Source organism: Equus caballus, chromosome 5 (genome assembly GCF_041296265.1).
Source record: "Equus caballus isolate H_3958 breed thoroughbred chromosome 5, TB-T2T, whole genome shotgun sequence".
NCBI lineage: Eukaryota > Metazoa > Chordata > Mammalia > Perissodactyla > Equidae > Equus > Equus caballus.
Genome location: NC_091688.1, coordinates 10,571,430 through 10,598,938, shown reverse-complemented (window position 1 = coordinate 10,598,938; position 27,509 = coordinate 10,571,430). Strand labels below are relative to the sequence as shown.

The 27,509-nt window shown below is 44.2% G+C and overlaps 1 protein-coding gene across 12 annotated transcripts in view; it reads right to left on the bottom strand.

Annotated features, from left to right (window-relative positions):
- The window catches only part of TNN (tenascin N), a 104,391-nt gene that overhangs the window by 9,565 nt on the left and 67,317 nt on the right, over positions 1–27,509 (bottom strand). For all 12 annotated transcript variants that reach the window (XM_023640584.2, XM_023640587.2, XM_070267723.1 and 9 more), the window contains 10 exons: positions 25,708–25,971; positions 18,827–19,090; positions 16,482–16,745; positions 15,067–15,330; positions 11,393–11,656; positions 10,477–10,740; positions 8,025–8,155; positions 6,914–7,046; positions 6,312–6,463; positions 806–902 (listed from right to left, as the gene is read on the bottom strand). In XM_023640584.2, coding sequence (XP_023496352.2) covers positions 806–902; positions 6,312–6,463; positions 6,914–7,046; positions 8,025–8,155; positions 10,477–10,740; positions 11,393–11,656; positions 15,067–15,330; positions 16,482–16,745; positions 18,827–19,090; positions 25,708–25,971 — 2,097 coding nt within the window. The remainder of the gene's footprint in view (positions 1–805; positions 903–6,311; positions 6,464–6,913; positions 7,047–8,024; positions 8,156–10,476; positions 10,741–11,392; positions 11,657–15,066; positions 15,331–16,481; positions 16,746–18,826; positions 19,091–25,707; positions 25,972–27,509) is intronic.

The window sequence follows — 27,509 nt, the reverse complement described above, 5'->3', positions numbered from 1 at the left end:
AATTCTAATAACCAATCAATCAATGTGTGTGAGCACTCACCATTGGCATCTGAGACTTTCAGCACCAAAAGTCACCTTAGCCTTTTCCTCTGCTGTGAATGGGGGCCTTCCACACACTTTCTCTTTTAGGGGCTCATTCTCTCGTCCTATTATCTCTTTTGCACAGTCATGCTAATGAGTATGGAAACCTCGTCCTCTAGGGGGGAGCAGTGGGGAGTAATCCCGGGATGAAGCTACCCCCATTGACTCCATCTCTCTAAAGCATTAGCAGTTCTCTTTATCAAGGTCTCTTAAGGGATTTTGGACCAAGCAAACCATAAACATCTATCTATTCTATTACGATTTTTTAATTCTTCATTTCCCAATTGATGCTTTTTGTTACCTCACACACTATGAAAATCTGCTCCAGAATAGAGAAGGAAAAGGGAAAAACTGATGCCCATAATGACTGGCAGAACCAGCAGAATTCCAGGGACTACTAGTATGACCTCCCAATAGTGGCCCAGCATCTCCATCAATCAACCATTTTTCTTCTCCTGTGGTTTCTAAGAAGTTCAGGCTCCAGGCAGATCCTATGGGGCTTAGATACAGCATAAAGACCACTGGTGACAGTTCCACCTTTTCAGAAGCCCAGAGCACATAAGAACCTTCCCACCAACACCCTGGTCGACAGGTTCCTCAGAGTGTCCCTGTCACTTGGACCTCTTCCTGAATGTGGTGAGCTTCCTCAAGCTGCCTGACCAGTTTTTCAAGGGGGAAATCACCTCTCCACAACCCAGCCCTCCCGGATTCTCGGAGATCATACCAAGCCAGAATTCCTTCATGGGGTCCCCAAAGCCTTCCACGTAGGCCCGCCAGCGCTTGAAGAAATCCAACTGCCCGGTGTTCCGCCTCTGGAAGACCTGCAAAGGGAGAGGGACATTTCACTCTGACACACCTGAAGATGTGACTGAGTGAAAGAGGATGGTAGGTTGGACGGGAGGCTGCTTTAAAAGTAGAGAGAAGTGGATAGAAGGTAAAATTGACAGATGTGGTAATAGATTGAAAGTGAAACTGAAAGACAGGAGGAAGTTAAGAATGATTCTTGTGGTCTTGGCTTGCAGTTCTGGACGGCTCTTCACTGAGAGCAGGGCTCTGAGAGAGGACAGGTTTAATGAGTGCATCACAGGCTCAGTGGGGACATGGTAAGTGTGAGTCACTTCTGAGGTATCTTGGTAAATGAAGATGCCATGGGAGCAGTTGACTGTAAGGGCTAGAGAGAGCTAGGCTAGACTAACCAAGGTGAGAGTGGGTCTTAGATGATGCCAGGTGTTCTCCAAGTCCCATTTCACTCTCCTCTCCCCAGGAACACAGGAACATAGCCTCTTTCAACATCTCTTGCAGTTAATGTGCAATAAGCCATGTGACTCGTTCTAGCCAAAGGATTGTAAGTGAGAGCACTGGAGGGGGAGGGGTTCTCCAAGCTCTCTCTGCCAGTGCCACATGCCACAGTGCCTCAGCGAAAGCCACATGTTGACAGGACAGAGCCATAAGTTGGAATCAGCCTGAATTCCTGAGTCACCACTTAGAAGTGACGGCCAAACCCACAGAAAACTTTGCACACGTGAGAAAAAAAACTATTTTTTTTTTTAAAGATTGCCCCTGAGCTAAAACCTGTTGCCAATCTTCTTCTTTTTTTTTCCTCCCCAAAGCCCCAGTGCACAGTTGTATATCCTAGTTGTAAGTCCCTCTAGTTCTTCTATGTGGGATGCCACCACAGCATGGCTTGATGAGCGATATGTAGGTCTGTGCCCAGGATCTGAACCCATGAACCCTGGGTCACCAAAGCAGAGTGCGCAAACTTAACCACTATGCCACCAGGCCAGCCTGACTCCTCCATGTTAAATCACTGGCATTTGGGGTTGGTTTGTTACCACAATGTAGCCCATTTTAGCCTAACTAATACAGAGAACCACTGGGACATAGAGAGTCAAATGAAGCCATTGGAAAGATGAGGCCATCTAGGAAGAAAATAGGAACTGAAAAGAGAAAATGGCCTAGAATCAAGCCTTGAAGACCCCCAATGTATCACAGTCCCAGGGAGAAAGATGAGTACATTAAGGAGAGAGAACAGCCACTAGAGATGAAGAAGGACAACAAAGAAAATGTGGAATCACAAAGGCCACAAAGAAAAAGGTGCGGTCAACAGGATCAAGTGCTGAAGAGAGGTCAACATGAGGCCTAAACTGTCCATAGAATTTAGTGACACAGAATCACTGGTGACTTTAACAAAGGCTGTGTTAGCGAGAGATGAGGGCAGAAGCCAAACTGGAATGGTTGAAGAGTGAGTAAAAAGTGAGAAACTGGAGACAGCTGGGGACTATTTCATGAGAGCATGGGCTGCTTTCATTTCCAAACCCCCTCTATTCGGAGAAGGAAGTTCCAGTCAGAGAAATAAGATTCTTTTATATGAAGTCCCTAAAAGCTAAACACACTTATAAGTACTATTGGGACTGATACTACATATAATTCCTCATGACCTTGAGAGCCAAGTGACATGCCTTCCTAGCTAACTGAGTGACGATCCTGGAATTCTAGAAAGCTGGAACTGCATCTTTCTACTTACTTTCCTTCATATTCATTCAAATGCAGAAGCCCCAACACAAAATCCCATCTCCCTCCTTTCCACCCTGCGCCACAGCATGCGCCTTGAAGTAAAACACATTATCTTGAATTTGGTAAGGTAAACCTCCTAATATTTGTGCGTTCTTTACATTTTTCCCTGGGAAGAGACAGGGAGGGAGGAGAGAGCGACAGTGTGAGAGCTCCACAAGGGCGCTCACATCTCACTTTTTCCAAAGCACCACCCATCCACGTTTGCTGGCCCAGAAGCGCTGAACAGAGGCATCAATGGGCAAGGGAGAGGCCCGGGCTCTGAGAGTCAGGCTACGGCCTCCTCAGCCGTTTCTATTCCTCAGCCTCAGTCAGCTCCCTGTCAAACAGGGTTAGAAGCAGGAAGGAAGTGTCTAACTCAGAGGTGCTGGGAGGACTAAAGGAGACGGTACATTAAAGATGTTCCATAATGGAAAAGAGCTGCTGAACGGACCTTTGGAAGGACCACGGCAAACAATGACACTGCATTCATATTGTTGTTCCCTTTCCCCTTTGCTCAAGTGTCCATTTTTAGAGATGTCCTATTCCTCTCGTGGCTTCCTTCATTTCCTTATTCATTTATTCACTTATATAACAATAGTTTATTGAGCATTCGTTAAGTGCTGGCTCCAGGGTAGGCATATATGATGCCATTTTACAGATGTGAAGGTTCAGTAAAGAAATTAGCCAGAGTCAGACAGCTAATTATTTAGTGGCTGATGCAAGGAGAAAACAGTGATCTCATCTTTCCGTCAGAAAATGTGAAAATACCAGCTCTGCTGAGTCTATTTTCCAAAAAGCATTTCTTAAGATTCTGAGACGAACTGATAAATCCTTAGCATGGCGCCTGTTCCCGTCCCTTCCCTGGGACTCTTCCTGTATCACGGACAGTGGAATCCTAGCATGGATGTGGCACCAGTGTTCAGCTCCATACACGTCGCATCAAATTACTTTTCCACTACGTAATTAGTTACGATACGAGGTCAGGCTCAAATCCAATCCTGCCGTCCTAGGACAGACACATTACCAAGGCATTTGGTCTCCATCTCTAATCAATGAACATAGTGTCGAAGCGTGAGAGGAGCTTTCTGCCTGATTTTTTTTTTTAAATAATGTTTCAACTTGGCCAGGGAAACTCCAAAAAATGGTGCTGATGCTCTTCGCATCACTGTTTAGGGCCAGCTCTACACTTACTAGCTGTGTCCTTGGGCAAGTTAGTTAACCGTGACAAGCCTCACTTCTCTAAACTATTAGATCAAGATTTAGTTAATAGCCCATTTGTCATGCTCTTAAATCGAGGCTTCAGCAAGGTCACTAATCATAATAAATCATAATGTATGGAGGCCAGAGTCTGGCACATACAGATATAATAAGTTATTATTTTATCTCAATAAATGTTAGTTTGCATTTTATTATATCAGATTCCAAGTGAACTAACCACCAGGGATCATTTGAACATCTTGATCAGGCAGTCTTAATCAACTCATTCAGAATCTAGTCCGTTCCCACTCTACAAGGTGAAAACATCTTATGATGAACTATTTTGGATAACAAAAGCCCCTTAGCAAATAAGTCTCAAGAAGAAGAAAATATCTTTCAGCCTAGTTCTACACTCCAGAACTGTTATTGCATTCTAGAACTCACTCAATGTCCTGAATGACTAAATCGGGAGAAAAAATTGAAAATCTCCTTTAAATGTCTGGAGAGCCTCTAATATGGTCCTTAAGACACGCAAGATGGGAAACAAAGATGGAAATATCTGAGACATTTACGTGTCCTCTGATGTCTTCTTCCAGCCTCCCCCCACGGCCTCAGTTGCCTCCGGGCAGAGTTCCTCTGGCCTGTTAATGAAATTGGTCTCCTGCTGCCTGGGATGGAGAAGAACTTCCTTAAAAGGATTTTACAAGCTCAGTTCAAAAATGAGCAATATACTAAGGTCATCTTTCCGTGACAAAAGACTGTAGAACCCAAAAAACACAGAAACTGTCTGTAAAAGATTTGGAGATGTTTTCAGGACTCCACATGGTTTCCGGAGGGTGGTGGCTTTGAGGAGAATCCTACAGAATCTCAGTTCATGTATTCCTTCAGGAGTCGGGGTCAGGAAACAAGACTTGGGATGGGGTCGGGGACCAGGATTGGTTAGAACGAGGGTGATGTTTTTTATTCTGGAACTGACCTCTGTGTTCTAGTCAGGGGCATTTGCATGGGAGGGATGGAGAAGGCAAGCTCCTGGACAGCAGGGATTTTGTTTGGTTCACTGCTGGTTCTTGAATATATAAAAGAGTGCGGGACACATAGCAGGCACTCAATAAATGTTTGTGAAATAAATCATGGGTATTCCCAGGCAGGTAGACTGGCAGGTTGTTTTCCAAAGATCGCTCTAGACAAATGTCTCCTTTCCTGTGCAAGGTTGACTTTCAAAAAGGCCACAATAGACGGTACAAAGATGCTGGCAATGGTCAATTATGGGTACAAAGGCAGGGAACTGGCTTCAAGCCAGAATGCTTAGAGTTACAATGGTGCTGATGCAAAGCAGCAGGTACATCCCTATGGGTCTGGTCAGGTGGAAGACCTCCCGTGCTACATTCTGCTCCATTATTTTCATAAATCAATTGGGAATCTCCCCCATCCAATCCAATACTGCCCTTCAGCCATTAGATGCAGCTGTGTAGATAATAAGTTTTCGTCATTGCTGCTTATCAGACAGTATCATTTTATCCGTGGCTGCTCAAGTGTCTTTGGTTTCCCAGGCCCCTGAGCAAATGCATCAATGAACACAGCTTGAGCACTATGAGATCATGCTTTTTCCTTCCCACCGTGAGTTATGGGTACACAGCGGGTAAGGCTGCATGCTGGTTTGGGGCAGCGACAGCCTCTGTCTGTTCAGGCACAGGAAGAAGTGGGTGGGGGAGATAGAAGGATTAGATTGCAATCCTCAAAGGCGGCTCATCATATAATTGGATCAGGCTGATGCAATCAAAGAAGGTGCCGCGTGATTTAAGCAGACAATAGCCCAAGAGAATAAAACCTCCACACAGAAGAGGGACCATCAGAACATGGCCAAGGTTCCCTCTTTCAGGCTTTAGCCTTTCAAATCAAAGTTCCAAAGCTCTTGTTTCCGTACAATGGAGCCAGGATGCAGAACCTGGACAACAGGCTCCAATTCAGAGCACTGAGCCCCCAAAGAGGTCAAGTGTTTCCATCTTGGATGGCCTGAGATGACCCAATGGCAAGAACAACGATCGAGGAGGCTGAAGTCCTGAAATGTGGTCTCAACTTTGTCACTAATTCATGTGACCTAGCCAAGGCACCTCTTGTGGGCCTCAATTTACCTGTCTATAAAATAGGAACAACAATCTCTCTCACTTATTCTAAAGCTTTCGTGTGAGAGTCATGCTTATGAGAGTGCTTTGAAGAGAGTGAAATGTAGGTAATACACACATATAGGACATTATTAGACAGCAGTAAACCCAAAAGCCTTCACAATCATCAGCCTTAGATTAATCAAGCCTGCTCTACCCAAGGTGTAAAGTACTTCAGGCTCGATTCTTACAGTGGGGTCTCTAAAAACAGCTACAAGCCACCCAAGCTCCTCTTTCCTATGGATGAAGAAGGAACAAAGCTCCCTGGGCTGAGAAACAAGGCACTGCCGGAGCTCCGTGGGGCTCCGTGTGACTCACAATCCAGCCGCCGCCATCCGTGTCCATGTCACAGTACACCTGCAGGGGCCGGCTGGCGTCACCGTGCAGGTAGATAGTGTATACACCACTGGCAACGTTGCTGTTCTGTTGAACTTGACTGCAGTCCGAAGGGTGTGGAAAACGGGCACCAACTGGGAGCCAAGCAGAGGGGCAGCATTGTTAGGAGAAGGCCACAGAAGAGGAGTGAGGTTATTCCCCTATTTTAAGACAACTTGTGTAGAAATTATTCCATAATCTCCTACTATTTTGCTCCTTCCAGTCTTCACTCACATCTTACTTTTCTCCCACACTCTGCTCTCATCAAACCCTCCAAATGTACTAGAAATAAGGTCAAGTTCACATCACTTCCTCTCTGACCCAACTGCCTCCCACCAAAATAACACCCCATTTCACTCCCCTCTGTAGTCTCCCTACCCTGGGATGGATTTCTTTTGAGCCCATAACCCCATTTCCATTTCCCTATGCCTAGAGAGATCCATGACTCTGTAGCCACTTGCTCCTCCCTGGACCCTTTTTTCTGGCCCCTCTGATGTTGGTCCTCTCGACTGCATTCTCGTTCAGAGTGCATAAGTCCACATTACCTGTGGAAAGAATGGTGGATACATTCCTGCTCCGACGATCACCTTTAAAGGCAACCAAGGAGACAGGATAGGCGACGCCCTGCTCAAGGCCTTGCAGCTCAAACCTCTGGTCCCCTTGTCCAAGCTGCACCTCCTACCAAACAAAGGAGACAGTGGATAGTCACTCGGCTGATCACCCTGAGAACCCTAGGTGGTTAATAGAATCTCCTGGAGCTAACGTCAGAAGCTCTCTGAGAGCACAGTGTTTTGTCTCTTTGAGGGTGCAGTGGCAGCCCAGAAGCCCAGTGGTCCCAGCCGCTGCTCTGGTGGGCCAGGCCACGGAGACTCAGCACTGCTGGGAGCCAGCACCAGGCACCACCCTGGGGACCTCTGCTGGAAGCAAGAGGCAGGCAAGGCTAGGCTAAGAAGTTAATAGGGGAGGTGAATCTGGCCATTGCTATCTGTGACCCAGGGAGATAGTTGGTTTTTCAATAAACTTCCTTCTGAACTTGTCTTACTTCCTCTACAAACAGAGGACTGACTTTCCTAGCAGGGCTGTCCTAAGCACTAACTGAGATAACGAATAAATCAACGTGCCCTTCCTTTCTTCCTTCCTCCCTTCTTTCTTCCTTGCCAAGGAGAGAGAATAATAATTTTCCATTGGGACAATTTTCAAAAACACGCTGGCCTTCAGATTCCACGTGTGAGGTCTCACCCTTGAAATAACAGTTAATCAATTCATTCAATAAATATTTATTAAGCACCTACCATGTGCTAGGTTCTAAGCACTAAATGATAAACAAAACTGACAAAAGTTCCCTGTCCTCATGGAGCTAACGTTTATTGAGGAAGATAAACAAACAAAATAATTCGGGGCAGATGTGTGGCCAGCAAATAAGCAGTGGTTAGCTAGAAAGCAGGCACAAAAGTTAGACCTATAAGATGAGACCACGTGTTCACACGTGACTATGTTTAGCACTGTCCCTTGCACACAACGGGTGATCAATAAGGATCAACTCATTTATCAGCAGGTTGTCATGAGACCAGCAATCAAGCTGGTTCACCCAAGTCAGTTGCTTCATACAGAGGCTGGGCATGGACACCAACAGAGCAGACAAGGAGGATCCAGTACCTTAACAGCGCCATTTGGGAACTGGTAGGTCAGAATGTAGCCATCAATCTGAGCAGTGGGGGGTGTCCAGGTCAATACCCCACCAGACTGTGTTACAGCAGACGAACGGAGGTTTTTGGGAGGGTCGATGTCTGTATATCAAAAGTCAGGTAACTGTTATTACTAAGGCACAACTGAGGCGACGTAACTCTGAAGTGCTAACTTATCCTTTCTCCCTACCTAACCTCCCATTTCTCCTCCTCCATTTCTCTTCCTCCCTTCAAGCAGGTAGCAGGCTCTGTTCTTCCTTGCTACCAATGCTTTATGATTTTTGTTTCCAAAAGTATAGACCCATTGTGGACAAGAGGATTAAGGAACAGGGGCTTGGGTGGGTCCGAGGGAGTGAACCTGGGCCCCCATTCCCCAGCAGATTCCCAGAGAGTGGTGGGTGCGAGCAACCTAGATTAGCAGACAGATTCTCAGAGATGGCACAGCTCCCAAAGTGGCGTGTACGGATGGGGGAGCCGCAGATCTGAAAGGGCCCTGCACACAGAAACCAGGGTACCTCAGCAAACATCCACCTGGAAGGTGCCATGGGCACCCCCATGCCTGGCACTGGGAAACTACACAAGACTTTACACAGAGCCCTTGGGAAGGAGCATGACCCTAAATTTCCTGAGGTTTCTAACCAACAAGCAGAGGTGGGGGCTTATGATAGAAATTAAGTTGATATAGAAATATAAAGTCCTATTTCTTATATATGTAAGCATGTGGCCTTAAACACATACTCTGTACAGAAAGAAGAGGGGGAGAGCTTGTATAAAGGAGGAGAGAAAGAAAGAAAGAAAGGGAAGAAGAGATGTAGCAAGAGCAGAGAGCTTTTCTTCTGATTCCTATGCAGTTTCCCACTCTAACACCAGAGGGAATGCGTGGATCTGTGTGTGCGCTGGAGACCAGGAAAACCAAAGCTCAGCAAAAGTTCTAGTCGACACCATAATAATTGGTCAGACAGCTCATTTTTTTTAACCAAATAAGATATGAATGGAAATTTCCATTTTGAAAAATCATTATCGTAGAAGGTGATTTTAATTTAGAAGTTCCCAAAAAAGATGTCTCTAGGCTATTTCCTACCCAGTAGCATTTCAGCTGAGAACTGAATTGCACTATTTTAATAGAAAACAGGCAGCTGTTATTTTGAACGAGGGTGTTTTGACAAATTGTGCATTTCTGTAATATCAGCTTGGTTTGACTTTCTAAAGCACAACATCTGGTGTGGATCTATTCTATCCATCATATGGAAAAACTGAATTTCCTGCTTTCAAAAATCAAAGCAAAACCTAAACTACTTAAGTATCTTAAGCTGCTTTCTGCTACCTCTTTGCCCACCCACCCCCTAGTTATGGACTTGAGATGTCTGTCTTAGTTACTCACACATTTCTATGAAGTAGAAAGATGATAACGTTTTCCTTAAAAATGAGGAAAGTGTAGCAGAGAGAACAAAAAGAAGGAAGAGAGGAAGAAAGGAGCAAGGGAGGGAGGGAGGGAGAGAGAAAAAGGGGTGGAAGAAGGAAGGAGGGAGGGAGGAAAGAGAGAAGGGAAGGGGAGATGAGGAGGAAGGAGGGAGGAGAAGTGGGGGGAGGGAGAGAGGGGAGAAGGAGGGAGGAAGAGGCTCGTTGCCTCTGAAGGGCAGCACTGGGTATTAGGGAGTCTGAGATGTGGAAACATTTTTCTTTCTACACATCTTTGTTTAGTTCGAAAATTTCTACTATAAGCATATATCACCTTTTTAATTAAAAATTTCTGCTAACTGTAACTAATAAAAATAACAAAGAAACTCAAGGCACCTCTAACTCCAGTGGCCACACATGGTATATATATGGCCTCAAAGGGGACAACCAGTGCTTGCCCAGACTGTCTAAACAGGCCCATGGACCTCAGGGTGGGCACAGTACTCTTCTCAGATCCTTCTGAGGCCTGATTTCTATGATGCTCAGTGAGACCAGAGGCCCCATCATTCACATAAAACACAAGCAGTCCAGGGCCAGCTGATCACCAAGCGGAGAGGGACAGTGAGGGGAGAAAGATGCTCCATCATTGCCCCCAATCTGGAAGATGGAAACAGCAGAGGCTCCTGGCCTCTCCTCCGACCTGGAGCTGAGGCCCACCCAGGTTCTCATATCCAGGGTGGGGAGCCTGGGAGCTGGGCTGGGTGGAGGGGGTGGAAGGGAGGCCACCTTTTGCACAACAGTCTTGAAAGGTCCCACAGGTTTACTTTCACACGGCTTCCTCTACACTCTTTCATCTTAATCTGAACTGTCATGGCAACGTATTACCTCAAAGAGGTAAAAAGAGAAGCACTTTGAAGAATATCTTCAGTGAAACAACTGCCTTCCCTACTCCCCTCCCCACTTCTGGTTATGGAGGAAGATTCTGTCCTGACAGATGTGAAGAGTTCCCTGTCCCAGCCCCTCACCTGGCAGGGCCTTGGTGTCAGCCTTCTTGCTCTCCCGGTCCCCCTTCTCGGCCCACACATGAACCTTGTACTCCACGCCCGGCCTCAGCCCCGTCAGGATGGTGCTGCTCTGCTCCTTCCCCACAGGGACCTCCCTGGCGTCTCCATCAGCAGAGGTGTAGCGCACCACGTATCTGTCAATGTCGGCCTGTACCGGGTCCCAGGAGATGGTGGCCGTGTTCTCTGTCACCCGATCAGTCACCAGGTTTTTGGGGCTGTCAATGTCTTTAAGAAAATGTTGGAAAAGTCTAAGCTTTGAAGCCATGGAAGAGATATCCACCACCCCATCGCCACGATTTTCATCTTCTAGAGCTCTCTTAGCACACGGCAATGGTGTTGCCATCCAGAGTCGCTGGTGGAAGTCGAGGAAGAAAGTAACCCTGGTTCTCAATCTCTAGGGACTAGTTATAAGGTTGACACACTTTCTTGACTTCCGGCTCCCTAAAATGTGGGAGGAACAATGTCTTCTTTGCAACATTATGACACATCAAAACCATCAATTAAACATCTGCCATGGTGCTCAGAGCAGCTAACTTATCATTTTATCAAGGGCTACTCCACGGGCAATCATTCTAAAAGTATTATCACAAACACTGCAATGACCAGATCCTATAAACATCTTCGCTGAGTCTGCTAAAAACACGGCTACTGCACAACCTTACTTCTCCCTTCCATGGGTTGAGTGGTTCCATGAGCAGCTCGTCACTGTCAGGGAAGGGCGGCTCATGGAGATCACCACCGGAGCTTGCTGTCTTTCTTGGATCTTTAAGACTTCCTTTGCAAAGTCTCTCAACTCACGCCACATCTTTTGGTACCAGTCACAATCAAATCCACATGCTCAAAATTCAATTCCAATTGACCATCTTTCTCTCGTTACCTGTCGGGGCCTTGGTGTCGGCCTTCTTGCTCTCCCGGTCACCCTTCTTGGCCCACACATGGACCGTGTACTCGACGCCCGGCCTCAGGCCTGTCAGGATGGTGCTGTTCTGCTCCTTCCCCACAGGGACGTCCTTGGTGTCTCCATCAGCGGAGGTGTAACGCACCATGTACCTGTCAATGTCGGCCTGCACTGGGTCCCAGGAGACAGTAGCTGTGTTCTCCGTCACCTGGTTGGTCACCAGGTTTTGGGGGCTGTCAATTTCTTTTGAAAAAGAAAAGGCTGAATTTTAGAGCCAAGGGAGGATATCCCAGCCCTCCATCACCGGCTCCCCATTCAAGTTATCTTTAATAGTGATACAGCTCCATTTGAAACAGGAGTGAAAGGTCTCTGGTTTCCATTTTCCAGGGAAACAAACTCCTGGATATTAAAACTGGAAGGAATTATATCTCCAAATTTATTAATACGGAAATTTTCTGTCCATCTAGTTCCCACAAAAATAACAATAAAAATCTCCAGAGCAACAAAATAAACCACCCCAACTACTGTTTAAACAACCTCTTTTGTTATCCCCATGGTATCTAGTTATTTTGTTTCACATAATTTGACAGCCAAGAAGTCTTATCTTCAAACTTTCTTGTCTTATAAAAGGGGAGGAGAATGGAGGCCCAAAGAAATGAAAGACTTGTCCAAGGTGCCACCGTTTTCTTGTGTTAAAACCAAGACTAGACCCTCTGCGCCCTGAAGTTTGAGCCCTCCCACCTTCTCAAGGACTTTGCTCCTTTTCAGCTACTCTCTCTCTCCCGCACCATCAGTCTCTTCTCCTCTACCATCATTCCCAGACAAGGCGGCTCTAGGATCTCCCATCCCTCTGCACCCCTTAACTGACAGACTTCTCAAGGGAACTGTCTGCATACCTGAACTTCACTTCTCACCTCCCATTCACTTCTCAATTCAAAGAAGTTGGCATTTTTCTACACCGCACCACTGAGACTGCCAGTCTGGGTCACCAACAACTGACATGTTGCCGAATCCAATGGACTTTCACCCTCCTCGTCTTACTGGCTTTTTGAGCAGCATTTGGCCGAGCTGATGTACTCCCTCCATCTTGAAACACTCTCAGCTCTAGGCTTCCATGACTGCACACTCCTGTGGTTTTCTCCTAACTCTCTGACTCCTCATCAGTCTCCCTCGTCAACAACCTGTAAATGTAGGGGCACCAAGGGTCCCTCTCTTCCTCTCTCTCTGCACTTCTCCCTAGGTGATCTCACCCATGTCCGCAGCTTTGAATACCAACTAGATGCTCATGAGTCCCCAGTATGTATAATTCTGAGCCTCTGCCTTGATCCTTCAACTGCATATCCACCACAGTGCCTAGCATGTATTAGACACTCAACAAATATTTATGGACTCACACACTCAATTCACCAAGGAATCTCACAAGTATCTTGAACTTAAATACAAGTCTTAATGTTCCTCCCCAAACCTATTCATCTCTCAGAAAATGATGCCCCAATTTTTCACGTTGCTCGAGTCAGAAACCCAGAGCATACTTGATTCCTCATTTTCTTCCAGCCCCATATCTCATCCAACAACAAACATTGTCATTTATACCTCCAAAATATATATCTCCTTTTCTCTATCCCTGCCTTCATCATTGGTTATTTAGTGGTTAAGATTTGATGCCCTTGCCACCACAGCCCGGGTTTGTTTCCCAATCTGGAAACCACACAACCTGTCTGTCATATTGTGGTGGCTGCATGTTTCTGAAAGCTATGGCACTGGTATTTCAAATACCAGGAGGGTCACCCATAGTGGACAGGCTTCAGTACAGCTCACAGACTAAGACAGGCTAGGAAGAAGACCTGGCCACCATTTTCTGAAAAAATTGGCCATGAAAACCCTGCAAATTGCAGCAGAGCATTGTCTGATAAAGCACAGAAAGGTGAGAGGATGATGCAAAAAGACTGGGCAGGGTTCCTCTCTGCTGTACACAGGGTCACTAGGAGTCGGAATCAACTCAATGACACTAACAAACTGCCATCACACTGGTCCAAATCATCATCATCTCTGACCCAGACTTTTATAATACCCTCTTTACTAATCTTCCCACTTCCACCCTTGTCATCTCTTCCACTTATTCTCCTCACTGCAGCCTGAATAATCTTTTTAAAATGAATACCGCGTCACATCACTCTTCTAATGAATCTAACATGCTTCCTCTTTTAGGCACCATATGTTCCTGTATGATCTGACCCCTGCCTCCTTCCCATCTCACCTCATGCCACTTTCTCACTCTCTGGGCTCCAGGACACCAGCCTCCTTTCAGTTCTTCAACCATCTTGTCCTGTTCCAGCTTACAGCCGTCACACATACTCTTCCCTCTGTCAGAAATGGCTAGTTTTCCCCAGTGTCCAGTCTCCCCTTCTTCTACAATCACACTGTCCAATAGAGCTCTCTGCAGTTATGGAAATAGTCTATAATTTTCATTGTCCAATACAGTAGCCATTAGTCACATGTAGCTATTGACCACTTGAAATGTGGCTAGTCCAACAGAGGAAATATTTCTCATTAGTTTTAATGAATTAAAATTTAAATAGCCACATGTAGCCAGTGGCTACTGGGTTGGACAGGACAGAATAAAAGAAGTTTAAGCTGGGCACATGGCCATCCAGCTGAAGACTTCATTTCCCACCCTCTGTTGTACTGAGGTCTTGCACTGTGTCTGGATCTGGCCAGTGGAATGGAGGAAGAAGCGATGTGTCCAATGCTCCAGTCATGCTCTTCCCTTTCCCACGCTGCTTTCCACTGGCTGGAATGAGGATGAGTGATGACCACGGGGGTGAAGGCAACTCCCAAGGGATGACTGTGGGACAATACAGAAGGAGCCCGGATCTCCTGCACCACGGAGCTACCACATCAGCTCTGGCTCACTTATACTCTGACCATTCCACAAGCGAGGAATAAACTTTTTTCTTGTTTAAGCAACTGCTATTTGGATGTTTCTGTCAATGCGTATCTTAACTATTACTCACCCCATCTAAGAAACATCCCTAACCTGTTATTCTCTATACCTACACCATGTTCATCTCTTCAGAGAATTTATCATAATTTACAGTTTTAAATTTGTTTGCTTATTGGTTGTCTATCTTTCCCACTGGACTTTAAGAGAGTAGAAATCATATTTGTTTTGTTCACCCCTGTATTCCAAGCCTGGCACTTAGAAGATACTCATTAAAAATTAGCTACCTGGTGACGTGAACACAGAGCTTCAGCTGCTCTGGGTAACACTGCTCCTTTAAACTATACACCATCTATTAAGTCAAACCTACGTGAAATAGCTTGCCACAAAACAGTTCTTTAATCCAGTGTTTTTAGCAATTCTATATTGGTTTTATCTTATTGCCTATAATTTGATATAACTCAGAGGCACAGCAGTTAAAAACAGAGGATTTGGAAAAGAGTTTTAAGATAGCCAAGGGATCACTCAGTACTGAATCTATTACTATGCTTCGTTTTTTCTCTAGGTGAATGAAATTTTCTACAGCAAACTCTCCCAAAACAGTACACAGTCCCTGAGGTCACAGACCCAAAAAGCAGCGGTGTCATAATTCAGTAGCAAGAGCAAACCCACATTGATGGCCCTAGTTTGTTTTTCTCCTCCCTCCTGTTACCTGTCGGGGCCTTGGTGTCGGCCTTCTTGCTCTCCCGGTCCCCCTTCTCGGCCCACACGTGGACCGTGTACTCCACGCCCGGCCTCAGGCCCGTCAGGACGGTGCTGCTCTGCTCCTTCCCCACTGGAACCTCCCTGGTGTCTCCATCAGCAGAGGTGTAGCGCACCATGTACCTGTCAATAACGGCCTGCACCGGGTCCCAGGAGACAGCGGCTGTGTTCTCTGTCACATGGTTGGTCACCAGGTTTTGGGGGCTGTCAATGTCTAAAAGGAAAAATGCTGATCAATGTGCACTAATAATAGGCCAAAGAGTGCAGAAACTCATGGCCATTTTGCTTGGGCTGAGACCCTTGCATGTTTTGTGGTTTTTCTGTCTCATATGCTCTAACTGCTTCATAAATATATGTCTTCTCTCCCCAGATAAACTTTGGCTCCTCAAGGAGAAAGCACAGTTGACCCAAATCTGAAAATCTGCACCATTATCTCCACCAAAAGTTTAGCAAAACCAATCTCTTTATTCATTTAGTGAGCATACATCAAACTCCCACTACGTATGAAGCCTGGCGCCAGGCAGTGTGCAGAGGATAGCTGAAGAAGACACAGTCTCTGCTCACAAGCAGCTAAGAACTTTGTTTGTAGGATCATGTCAATGAAGACCTCCCAATTCATACAAGAAGATTCTAATAGTTAGAGGCAAATGTGAGCTCCTAGAGGAAGAGGGCTGCATCCTATTCCTGCTGGGTTCCCACTGCCTAGTAGAAAACAGGGCAAACGGAAAGTGCTCAATACATACTGTCAAGTGAATCAGCAAAAATTAAAACCCAGTGTTCATATTCTTCAGCATATCATAGATTTACTCGTAATGCTGGTTTGCTGGTTAAATCACTGTACAGAAATATGGCCATACATCTCTTTCATAATAATATAAGACATTACACAGAAGATATCCTTATCCTCAAAACCAGAATTATCACGATTCATTTATAGTAAAGCAAACCACATACATCTACTTGCTCTAGTAGATGTAAAATCTACTCTTTTAAAGTTGAATTTTCAACATATTTTTATTAATACTAACAACATTTAATTTTCATTTTCTGTCCCTATTCAGAAACTCAATGAGACTTTGAATACTGTCAACAACAAAAGGTTCACGCATTCTGAGGAGGAGTGTCTGGAAATGACCATCCAATCATGGCAAAATCGTAGCTTGGAGACCGCCATGTGGACCTCACTTGTAAGGAACCTAGTTAAAGGGCCGTGAAGGCTTGCGTGTGCAGTCTATTATGAAGGGATACCACCCCGATCTTCCATAAATCATCAGTTCTCCCAGTGTCAGAGCAGGAAAAGAAACTTGACCAGCCATAGGCTTAGCATGACACAGCTTATATTCCCAAAGAACAACGCTCCGTTACCTGTCGGGGCCTTAGTGTCGGCCTTCTTGCTCTCCTGGTCACCCTTCTCGGCCCACACATAAACCTTGTACTCCACACCCGGCCTCAGGCCCGTCAGGATGGTGCTGTTCTGCTCCTTCCCCACAGGGACGTCCTTGGTGTCTCCATCAGCGGAGGTGTAGCGCACCATGTACCTGTCAATGACAGCCTGCACCGGGTCCCAGGAGACGGTAGCTGTGTTCTCTGTCACCAGGTCAGTCACCAGGTTTTTGGGGCTGTCAATGTCTGAAATGCAAACGATGATCAATAAACACTAACCGAATGAGAGCCTGTGGCCACATTGTCTCGGATGAGGCAGTTTCCTGTTCTTACGGTTTTCCCATCTCCTATGTCAGTTTTCAGTGGTTTCATGGACATAGACCTTCTTTTCACAGCTGCACTCCTGGATCCTCAAGAAGGCATCATAGGACAGTAGAATGAGCACTGGACCCAGAGTCAGAAGAGCCATGGCCCTGGACAACTCAGCTGCCTCTGGCTGGGCCTCAGCATCTTCATCTGTAAACTCTGGGGTATTATATGAGTTAACAACATGCCCCTTATGATAGTTCCTGGACAGAGTGAATGCCCAATGACCATATGCTATTAAGGCTTTCAGTTTGTTGATATTTTATAAATGTAAGAGATTATGTTCCACCCTACCACATACAGAGAAGGTACTCAAAAATGTATTCGCCAAGAAAATAATAGCATTTCTTTGTTCCAAATGGTTCATTGCAAAAGTCCCATAGGTGAGACTCAAGCCTCGAATGAGCAGTTTCAATGGGATCCCTTACAGAGCTTGTTTTGTATACCCTAGAGCAGTGGTTCTCAACCAGGGATGACTGGCAATGTCTGGAGAAATGTTTGGTTGGTACAATTCAGTGTGGGATGGGAAGGCACTGGTATCTAACGTGTAGAGGCCAGGCATCCTGATAAACATCCTACAGTGCACAAGCAGACCCTGCAACAATAATTATCCAGCCCAAAATATCAATAGAGCCAAGTTTGAGAAACCCTGCCCAACACTTGGCGAAGACCATGGGCTGGTGACTGACACACTCCTAAAATGCTGAAAAGGTGAGAAAACGTCTGGTGGCTCTGATGCAGAGGAATGAGAAGCTGCAGCATTACAAAAGACACGTGCATCCAGTGGAATGAACAAAGGATGCATGCGTATTCCCCATGGACTAGATGTATGCCACCAAAGGAGAGCCCACCTGGGGTTGTTTAGGAAGCTGTCCAAAGAGGAGCACCTAAAGGAGTGAGGTGACCCCCATCAGAAAGGCACTGGAGTGCACCCCCAGATGTGTGGGCAGAGGAAGAGGAGTAGGAGACCAGTAGGAGAGAGGCCTTTGCCCACAGAATCACTTCAGGGAGGGATCCGAGTGGAAGAGGACACATGAGGTGTCTCTGAAGAACCACAGAAGTGTTCCACGAGGGAACTTGTTAGCTCGAACACTTGTCAGGTCCCATGACAGGCCCAAGCTAGCTGTGACTCTTACAGTCAAGCAAGACCTTCCATGACCCCTTGCTTCTCCTCACCCTGACTCCTTACCTCCCTCTTGACCCCTTACCTCCCACCCAGCTGTGCCAAACATAAATGGGTCAGAAACTGCAGTTAGCATGCTGGAAGGACAAGGCTTCAAGTCCGAGAAGGGAAATACAAGGTAAGCCATGTACCCCCACTTCCCACACAGGCAGTTATGTCCCAAGCTGATGGAGAAGGGAAGCTTGAGTTTTAAATGAAGTATGCATTATTACACAGGTGTGGGCCATTTCGATTACTAAAATGATACATCCTGGGAACTAAAAGTGACTACATATTTGCTTATTTTTAGCTAATAAAACATTGTTATTATTTCTGCCTAAAACGTTTATCCAAAGGGCAGAAAGAAAAACAAGTTCAACAGAAAGGGTTTAAACAGGTGAGGAGGGGAAAAAAGTCATTTTGGGACCACAATCTACAAGTCTGGCTCCCTCAGCATGATTGTTACTTATGCTTTCTTCATGTTTCTTCCTTATCAAGGCGAAGCATTTAGTGTGATGATAACAAAGAAGGTGCATAGGCAGAGAGAACAAAGGACTACGAACAATAACATCAATCTTTAGACCAAAGTTTGGAGACCACAAGGTGACCTGTGCATTCTAAGAGAAGCCATTAAATGGAAGTAAAGGGCCCACAATTTACTATGGAAGGATACCAACCTGCTCTTCCATAAAACCTCCCTTTCTGCCAAGGTCAGAGAAGGAAAACCAATCTAGACAGACTATGAGCTTAGCAGTGACTCAGTGACACAGTGACACAGTGACAATGCACACTCCATTACCTGTCGGGGCCTTGGTGTCGGCCTTCTTGCTCTCCCGGTCCCCCTTCTCGGCCCACACATGAACCTTGTACTCCACGCCCGGCCTCAGGCCCGTCAGGATGGTGCTGTTCTGTTCCTTCCTCACAGGGACGTCCTTGGTGTCTCCATCAGCAGAGGTGTAACGCACCATGTACCGGTCAATGTCAGCCTGCACCGGGTCCCAGGAGATGGTGGCCGTGTTCTCTGTCACCCGATCAGTCACCAGGTTTTGGGGGCTGTCTATTTCTTTAAGAAAATGTTGGAAAAGCCTAAGCTTTGAAACCCTAGGAGAGATACCCACCACCCCATTACCATGATTTTCAGCTTCTTGAGCTGCCTTAGCATACGGCAATGGTATTCCCATCCAGAGTCACTGGGGAAGTCAAGGAAAAAAGCAATCCTGGTTCTCAATTTCTAAAGACTAGTTATTATAAGCTTGACACACTTTCTTGGCTTTCAACTCCTTAAAATGTGGGAGGAATGATGTCTTCTCAACAGCATTATGGCACATCAAAACCATCAATAGGGGAGTGACGTCAGCATCATGGTGGAGTGAACTTGCCCAGGACTCTCTCCCCTCCAACATACAACAAAAACGGGCAACCATACTCCAACAGAGAACATGCTAATGCAACACAAAAAATGTCAGGGAGACACGCAGCCATACGATGGAGGGCAGAGAGGCTGGAACCCCCCTCAGAGGAGCTGGAACAGGGTAAAAGAGAACTTTGCTCCCTCCCCTAAAGACGGCAATCTGTGACCACAGGAGGCTCCAAGAGGGAAGGAATGGGGGAGGGGACGTTCATTCATGGGAACATCAAGCACCCCCAAGGGCCCATGCAGCCTAGAGAGAAGTCCTCTACCAGGGCAAGAGCTTTTGCAGGGGGGTGACCTCATCAAGCCAACAACCCAGGAGAGAAGAGTGCAAGAACAGAGCAAGAATGCCCCGAGAGCATGCAAGACAAAGCACCCCTCCCCTCACCTGCCCCACGGCTCCACTGCCTGGGATCTCAGCTGAAGACAGAGGGCTCAGAATACACGGCTCTTTACCCCCACCCAGTGGCGATAGGCGGTAACTGCAACCAAATAATATCATGATGCGTAAGAACCGAACCACCTCCTCTAGCAATATCAAACACTATATCAAATCTCCAGACCAAAGAGAAAATGACAAGTACTCAGAATTTAGTCCTGAGGACACAGAAATATGTAATTTAAATGACAATGAATTCAAAATAGCTATATCAAAAAACCCAACGACAGAAAAGAGGATGTAGAGAAACACTTCAATGAGTTCAGGAGCTACTTCACAAAAGAGATTGAAACTATAAAGAAGAATCAATCAGAAATGTTAGAGATGAACAACACAATGGAAGAGAGAAAATAAAACACAGATTCCCTGAATACTTGAGTAGACATCATAGATGAGCGTATCAGCATAATCGAAGATAGACATATTGAAATGCTCCAGACAGAGGAGGAAAGAGAACTAAGACTAAAAAGAAATGAAGAAAGTCTCCGAGAAATATCCAACTCAATTAGGAAATACGACATAAGAATTATAGGTATTCCAGAAGGAGAAGAGAAGGAGTATGGAGCAGAGAGCATGTTCAAAGAAATAATAGCAGAGAACTTCCAAAACCTAGGGAGAGAAGGAATTCTTTGTGGAAGAGGCTTCCAGATCTCCTAGATTTGTCAATGTAAAAAGACCTACTGCAAGACACACAGTAAAACTGGCAAAAATGAATGACAAAGAAAGAATACTAAGAGCAGCAAGTCAGAAGAAAATAACCTACAAAGGAACCCCCATCAGGCTTTCAGCAGATTTCTCTGCAGAAAACTTACAAGCTAGGAGAGAATAGAATGACATATTCAAGTCTTTGAAAGACAAAATTTTTCAGCCAAGAATACTCTAGCCAGAAAAAATATCTTTCAGATATGATGGAGAAATAAAAACTTTCCCAGACAAACAAAAGCTAAGGGAGTTCATAGCCACGAGACACCCCCTACAAGAAATCCTCAAGAAGGCCCTCATACCTGAAAAAAAAAAACGGAGGAAGGGGTTACAAAGCATGGAGTAAGGAGATAAACAGGTAGACAGAATCAGATAGGATAGCAAATACTCAAGTATAGCATTAAAGATAACAGGGAAGAAAAACACCAAAAACAAAGATAACCTTGTCAGTTTAACCACAAACTCACAACACAAGATGGAATAAGATGTAAGAAAAACAACTTAGGAGCGGAAGAGGAAAGAGACTGAATTGGTTCAGAAGAAGGAAATAAGAGGTCATCAGAAATTGAACTATCTTGTATACGAGATTCTGAATACAAACCTCATGGTAACCACTAAACAAAAAAGCAGAACAGAGACACAAATAATAAATAAGGAGAAAACAAATAAACACATCATAAAAAACTACATAATTCAATGGATAGATCAAAACACACAGGACGAGAAACAAAGCAAATGCAGGAGAACTGGAAAACGAGCGATAAAATGACAGCATTAAGCCCTCATACATCAATAATCACCCTAAACATAAATGGATTGAATTCTCCAATAAAAAAACACAGATTAAAGAACAAGACCCAACAATATGCTGCCTCCAGGAAACACATCTCAGCTCCAATGACAAATACAGGCTCAGAGTGAAGGGATAGAAGACAATACTCCAAGCTAACGGCAAACAAAAGAAAGCAGGTGTCACAATACTTATATCAGACAAAGTAGACTTCAAGATAAGACAAGTAAAGAGAGACAAAGGGGGCAGTATATAAAGATCAAAGGGACACTCCATCAAGAAGAAATAACACTTATAAATATCTATGCACCCAACACAGAAGCAACAAAGTTCATAAAGCAACTATTAACAAACCTAAAAGAAGATATTAATAATAACACAATAATAGTAGGGGCCCTCAACACTCCACTCACATCAATGGATAGATCATCCAGACAGAAAATCCATAAGAAAACAGTGGAATTAAATGAAAAGCTAAACGAGTTGGACTTAATAGACATATATAGAACATTCCATCCAAAAACAGCAGAATACACATTCTTCTCAAGGGTGCATGGAACATTCTCAAGGATAGACCATATTTGGGAAAGAAGACAAGCCTCAATAAATTTAAGAAAATTGAAATAATAACAAGCATCTTCTCCAATCATAATGCTATAAAGCTAGAAATTAGTTACAAGAAAAAAGCTGAGAAAGGGACAAAGATGTAGAGACTAAACAACATGCTGTTGAACAAATAATGGATCACTGAAGAAATTAAAGGAGAAATCAAAAAATATCTGGAGACAAATGGAAATGATAACATATACCAACTCACATAGGATGCAGCAAAAGCCATATTAAGAGGGAAATTCATCGTAATACAGGCACACCTTAACAAACAGGAAAAATTCCAAATAAGCAATCTCAAAGTACACCTAACTGAATTAGAAAAGGAAGAACAAACAAAGCCCAAGCTCAGCAGAAGAAGAGAAATAATAAAAATCAGAGCAGAAATAAATGCTATTGAAACAAAAAAGGCAGTAGAAAGGATCAAGGAAACAAAGAGCTGGTTCTTTGAGAAGATAAATAAAATTGACAAACCCCTAGCCAGACTTACAAAGAAAAAAAGAGAGAAAGCTTGGATAAATAAAATTAGAAATGAAAAAGGAGAAATAACAATGGCTACTACAGAAATACAATGGATTATAAGAGAATACTACGAAAAACTATATGCCAACAAAATGGATAATCTACAGGAAATGGATAAATTCTTAGACTCTTACAACCTCCCAAAGCTGAATCAAGAAGAAACAGATAATCTGAATAGACCGATCACAAGGAAAGAGATTGAAACAGTAATCAAAAGAATCCCAAACAATAAAACCCCAGGACCAGATGGCTTCCCTAGGGAATTCTACCAAACTTTCAGAGAGGATTTAATACCTATCCTTCTGAAGCTATTCCAAAAAATTAGGGAAGATGGAACACTTTCTAACACATTCTATGAGGCCAACATCACTATGATACCAAGCCTGACAAGGACAACACAAAAAAAGAAAACTACAGGCCAATATCGCTGATGAACATAGATGCAAAAATCCTCAACAAAATTTTGGCAACCTGAATACAGTAATACATCAAAAGGATCACATATCATGATCAAGTGGAATTCATACCAGGGACACAGGGATGGTTCAACATCTGCAAATCAATCAACATGATACACCACATCAACAAATTGAGGAATGAAAACCACATGATCATCTCAATAGATGCAGAGAAAGCATTTGACAAGATCCAACAACCATTTATGATAAAAACTCTTAACAAAACGGGGATAGAAGGAAATTATCTCAACATAACAAAGGCCATATAAGACAAGCCCACAGCCAATATCATACTCAATGGGGAAACACTGAATGCCATCCCCCTGAGAACAGGAACAAGACAAGGATGCCCACTATCACCACTCTTACTCAACATAGTACTAGAGGTTTTGGCCAGAGCATTTGGGCAAGAGAAAGGAATAAAAGGAATCCAAATAGGGAGTGAAGAAGTGAAACTCTCACTCTTTGCAGACGACATGATCTTATATATAGAAAATCCCAAAGAATCCATTGGAAAACTAATAGAAATAATTAACAAGTACAGTAAAGTTGCAGGGTACAAAATCAACTTACAAAAATCAGTTGCTTTTCTATGCTCTAATAACAAACTTACAGAAAGACAACTCAAGAATACAATTCTATTTACAGTGACAACTAAAAGAATAAAGTACCTAGGAATAAATTTAACCAAGGAGGTGAAGGACTTATACAATGAAAACTATAAGACATTCCTGAAAGAAATTTATAATGACATAAAGAGATGGAAAGAGATTCCATGCACATGGATTGGAAGAATAAACATAGTTAAAATGTCCATACTACCCAAAGCAATCTACAGATTCAATGCAATCCCAATCAGAATCCCAATGACATTCTTCATGGAAATAGAACAAAGAATCCTAAAATTCATATGTGGCAACCAAAGACCCCGAATTGCTAAGGCAATCCTGAGAAAAAAAGAATGAAGCTGGAGACATCACAATCCCTGACTTCAAAATGTAATACACAGCCATAGTGATCAAAATAGCATGGTACTGGTACAAAAACAGGCACACAGATCAACAGAACAGAACTGAAAACCCAGAAATAAAATCGCACATATACAGACAGCTAATCTTCGACAAAAGTGCCAAGAACATACAATGGAGAAAAGACAGTCTCTTCAATAAATAGTGTTGGAAAAACTGGACAGCCACGTGCAAAAGAATGAAAGTAGACCATTATCTCACGTCATACACAAAAATAAACTCAAAATGGATCAAAGACCTGAAGATAAGTCCTGAAACCATAAGACCCCTGGAAGATAAATATAAGTAGTACACTCTTTGACATCGAACTTAAAAGGATCTTTTTGAATACCACGTCTTCTCAGACAAGGGAAACAAAAGAAAAAATAAACAAGTGGGACTTCATCAGACTAAAGAGCTTCTGCAAGGCAAAAGAAACTAGTATCAAAACAAAGAGACAACCCACCAATTGGGAGAAAATATTTGCAAATCATATATCTGACAAGGGGTTAATCTCCATAATATATAAAGAACTCACACAACTGAAGAACAAAAAAACAAACAGCCCAATCAAAAAATGGGCAGAGGATATGAACAGACACTTTTCCAAAGAAGATACACAGATGGCCAATAAACACATGAAAAGATGTTCAACATCACTAATCATCAGGGAAATGCAAATCAAAACTACCCTAAGATACCACCTAACACCCGTTAAAATGGCTATAATCACTAAGACTAAAAATAACAAATGTTGGAGAGGGTGTGGAGAAAAGGGAACCCTCATACACTGCTGGTGGGAATGCAAACTGGTGCAGCCACTATGGAAAACAGTATGGAGATTCCTCAAAAAACTAAAAATAGAACTACCATATGACCCAGCTATCCCACTACTGGGTATCTACCCAAACAACTTGAAATCAATAATCCAAAGTAACATATGTACCCCTATGTTCATTGCAGCATTATTCACAACAGCCAAGACATGGAAAGAATCCAAGTGCCCATCAACCGATGATTGGATAAAGAAGATGTGGTATATATATACAATGGAATACTACTCAGCTATAAAAAAGACAAATTCATCCCATTTGCAACAACATGGATGGACCTGGAGGGAATTATGCTAAGCAAAATAAGCCAGACTGAGAAAGACAAACACCATATGATTTCACTCATATGTGGAATATGAACAAACACAGGAACAAAGAAAACAGTTCAGTGGTTACCAGGGGAAGCAGGGTTGCAGGGTGGGCACAGGGGGTGAAAGGGAGCACTTGTGTGGTGGCAGTCAAGAAATAACACACAACTGAAATCTCACATTGATGTAAACTATTGTGAACTCAATAAAAAAAAAACCATCAATTAAACATCTGGCATGGTGCTCAGAACAGCTAACTTATCATTTTATCAAGGGCTACTCCACGGGCAATCATTCTAAAAGTATTATCACAAACACTGCAATGACCAGATCCTATAAACATCTTCGCTGAGTCTGCTAAAAACATGGCTACTGCACAACCTTACTTCTCCCTTCCATGGGTTGAGTGGTTCCATGAGCAGCTCGTCACTGTCAGGGAAAGGCAGCTCATGGAGATCACCACGGGAGCTCGCTGTCTTTCTTGGATCTTTAAGACTTCCTTTGCAAAGTCTCTCAACTCACGCCACATCTTTTGGTACCAGTCACAATCAAATCCACATGCTCAAAATTCAGTTCCAATTGACCATCTTTCTCTTGTTACCTGTCGGGGCCTTGGTGTCCGCCTTCTTGCTCTCCCGGTCCCCCTTCTCGGCCCACACATGGACCGTGTACTCCACGCCCGGCCTCAGGCCCGTCAGGATGGTGCTGTTCTGCTCCTTCCCCACAGGGACGTCCTTGGTGTCTCCATCAGCGGAGGTGTAGCGCACCATGTACCTGTCAATGTCGGCCTGCACCGGGTCCCAGGAGACAGTGGCCATGTTCTCTGTCACCAGGTCGGTCACCAGATTTGTTGGGCTGTCAATTTCTTTAAGAGAGATGAAACAGTGTAGCATTTACCAACTCCGTGGTTCCTGAAAGGCCAGCACACACACAACAAAAATGATACCCCAACAAATTTCAGGGTCTGTTATATGCCAAGGATTGGGACAACTTAAGGGTTAATCAAGTGGTCTGAAATGCCAAGAATGAGCGAACAGCATACAATGAGAAGTAGGGTTTTCAGAGAAAGCCAGTATAACATCTCAGCTCTATAAACTTTTCCCACAGTTGCCTTTGGATAAAAAGAATTGGTCTTCATATACAAATTTCTCTTTTACCCCAGATTTATATAATAAGTTCTTTCAGTTCCTGACTCCTTGTACCTGAAAACAATTAAACTTAAAGAAATCTCTGCATCAGCTCTAATACTTTCTTTGGGAAGAAAAATGTCTTGGGAGTAGAAGCTGTCAGTTCTTTCCATATAAAACACCATGTCTGTGGCCAGAGAACCAGGAGACTTTTTAAATTGATGGTATTTGAGGTCTGGGCTGACAAAAATAATCCTACTTGTAGAATCTGTCTGGGTTTCTACACAGTTAAACTGGCTTAGAACCTGGGCTCCACCATTTCCTGGTTGCTAACTTTAGACAAACTGTATAATTTGTCTTGGCCTCCTCATCTCTACAAAGAATGAAACATCAGTCCCTACCTCAGAGGTTTTGGTGGAGAGTAAATGAGAGATTGCATAGTAAATGCTTAGATACGAGCTCCCTATTATTACGAATGCCATTTGAGGAATGAAATACCACTTTCTCCTCAAACTGTAAACCTTTAGAAAGTCAAAAATCTAAGATTATTGGGTGCACGATTAGCATGACTTTATTATCCTGTTTCAAAAACCACCTCCTCAAAAGGCTGAGCTCTCTGTGACAGCAACTGCATTTCAAACCTGCCACTTGCCCAGCGTGGCCAGGCCAGCTCGGTGGAACACACAGCCGAGGGAGATAACTTGCCTGGAGGAGTAGAGTTCGGAATGTCTCACAGACGACCGACACATAAGGACAGACAGTTTAGCTCCTAGGCTTCCCAGCAGGCTTTAGTGCTCCTGCCCTATCCTTCACTACTCCACCACTCTCACAGATCTGTCCGCCAGGAACACCACTAAGAGATAATCGCATATTAAGATATCACAGAAAACCAACATGTCACATTCCCACAACTTAGGCCTTTGCATATGCTGTTCCCACTGTTAACACTCACTCATCCTTCTAGGTTCTGTTCAGGTGTCACCTCCTCCTACAGCGGCCATGACCCCTCTCCATCCCAGGCTGTGGTACGTATCCTTTTTTCAGGTTCCCATAGTTCCAGGAACATTTATTTGCTCTAGAAAGTAACTCACCGCACTTTATCTATTTTACTCTTTTTCTCTACCCAGAGGACCGTGAATGCCATATGAACACAAACTGTGTCTTTTATCTTTGTACACCCAGAGCCTAGCTTCCTGCCTGACACCCCCAGCAATACCACACTCCCGGGGCTCCCCACAAGCTGGGGTGCTTACTCACACCATCCCAGCCTGAGGGA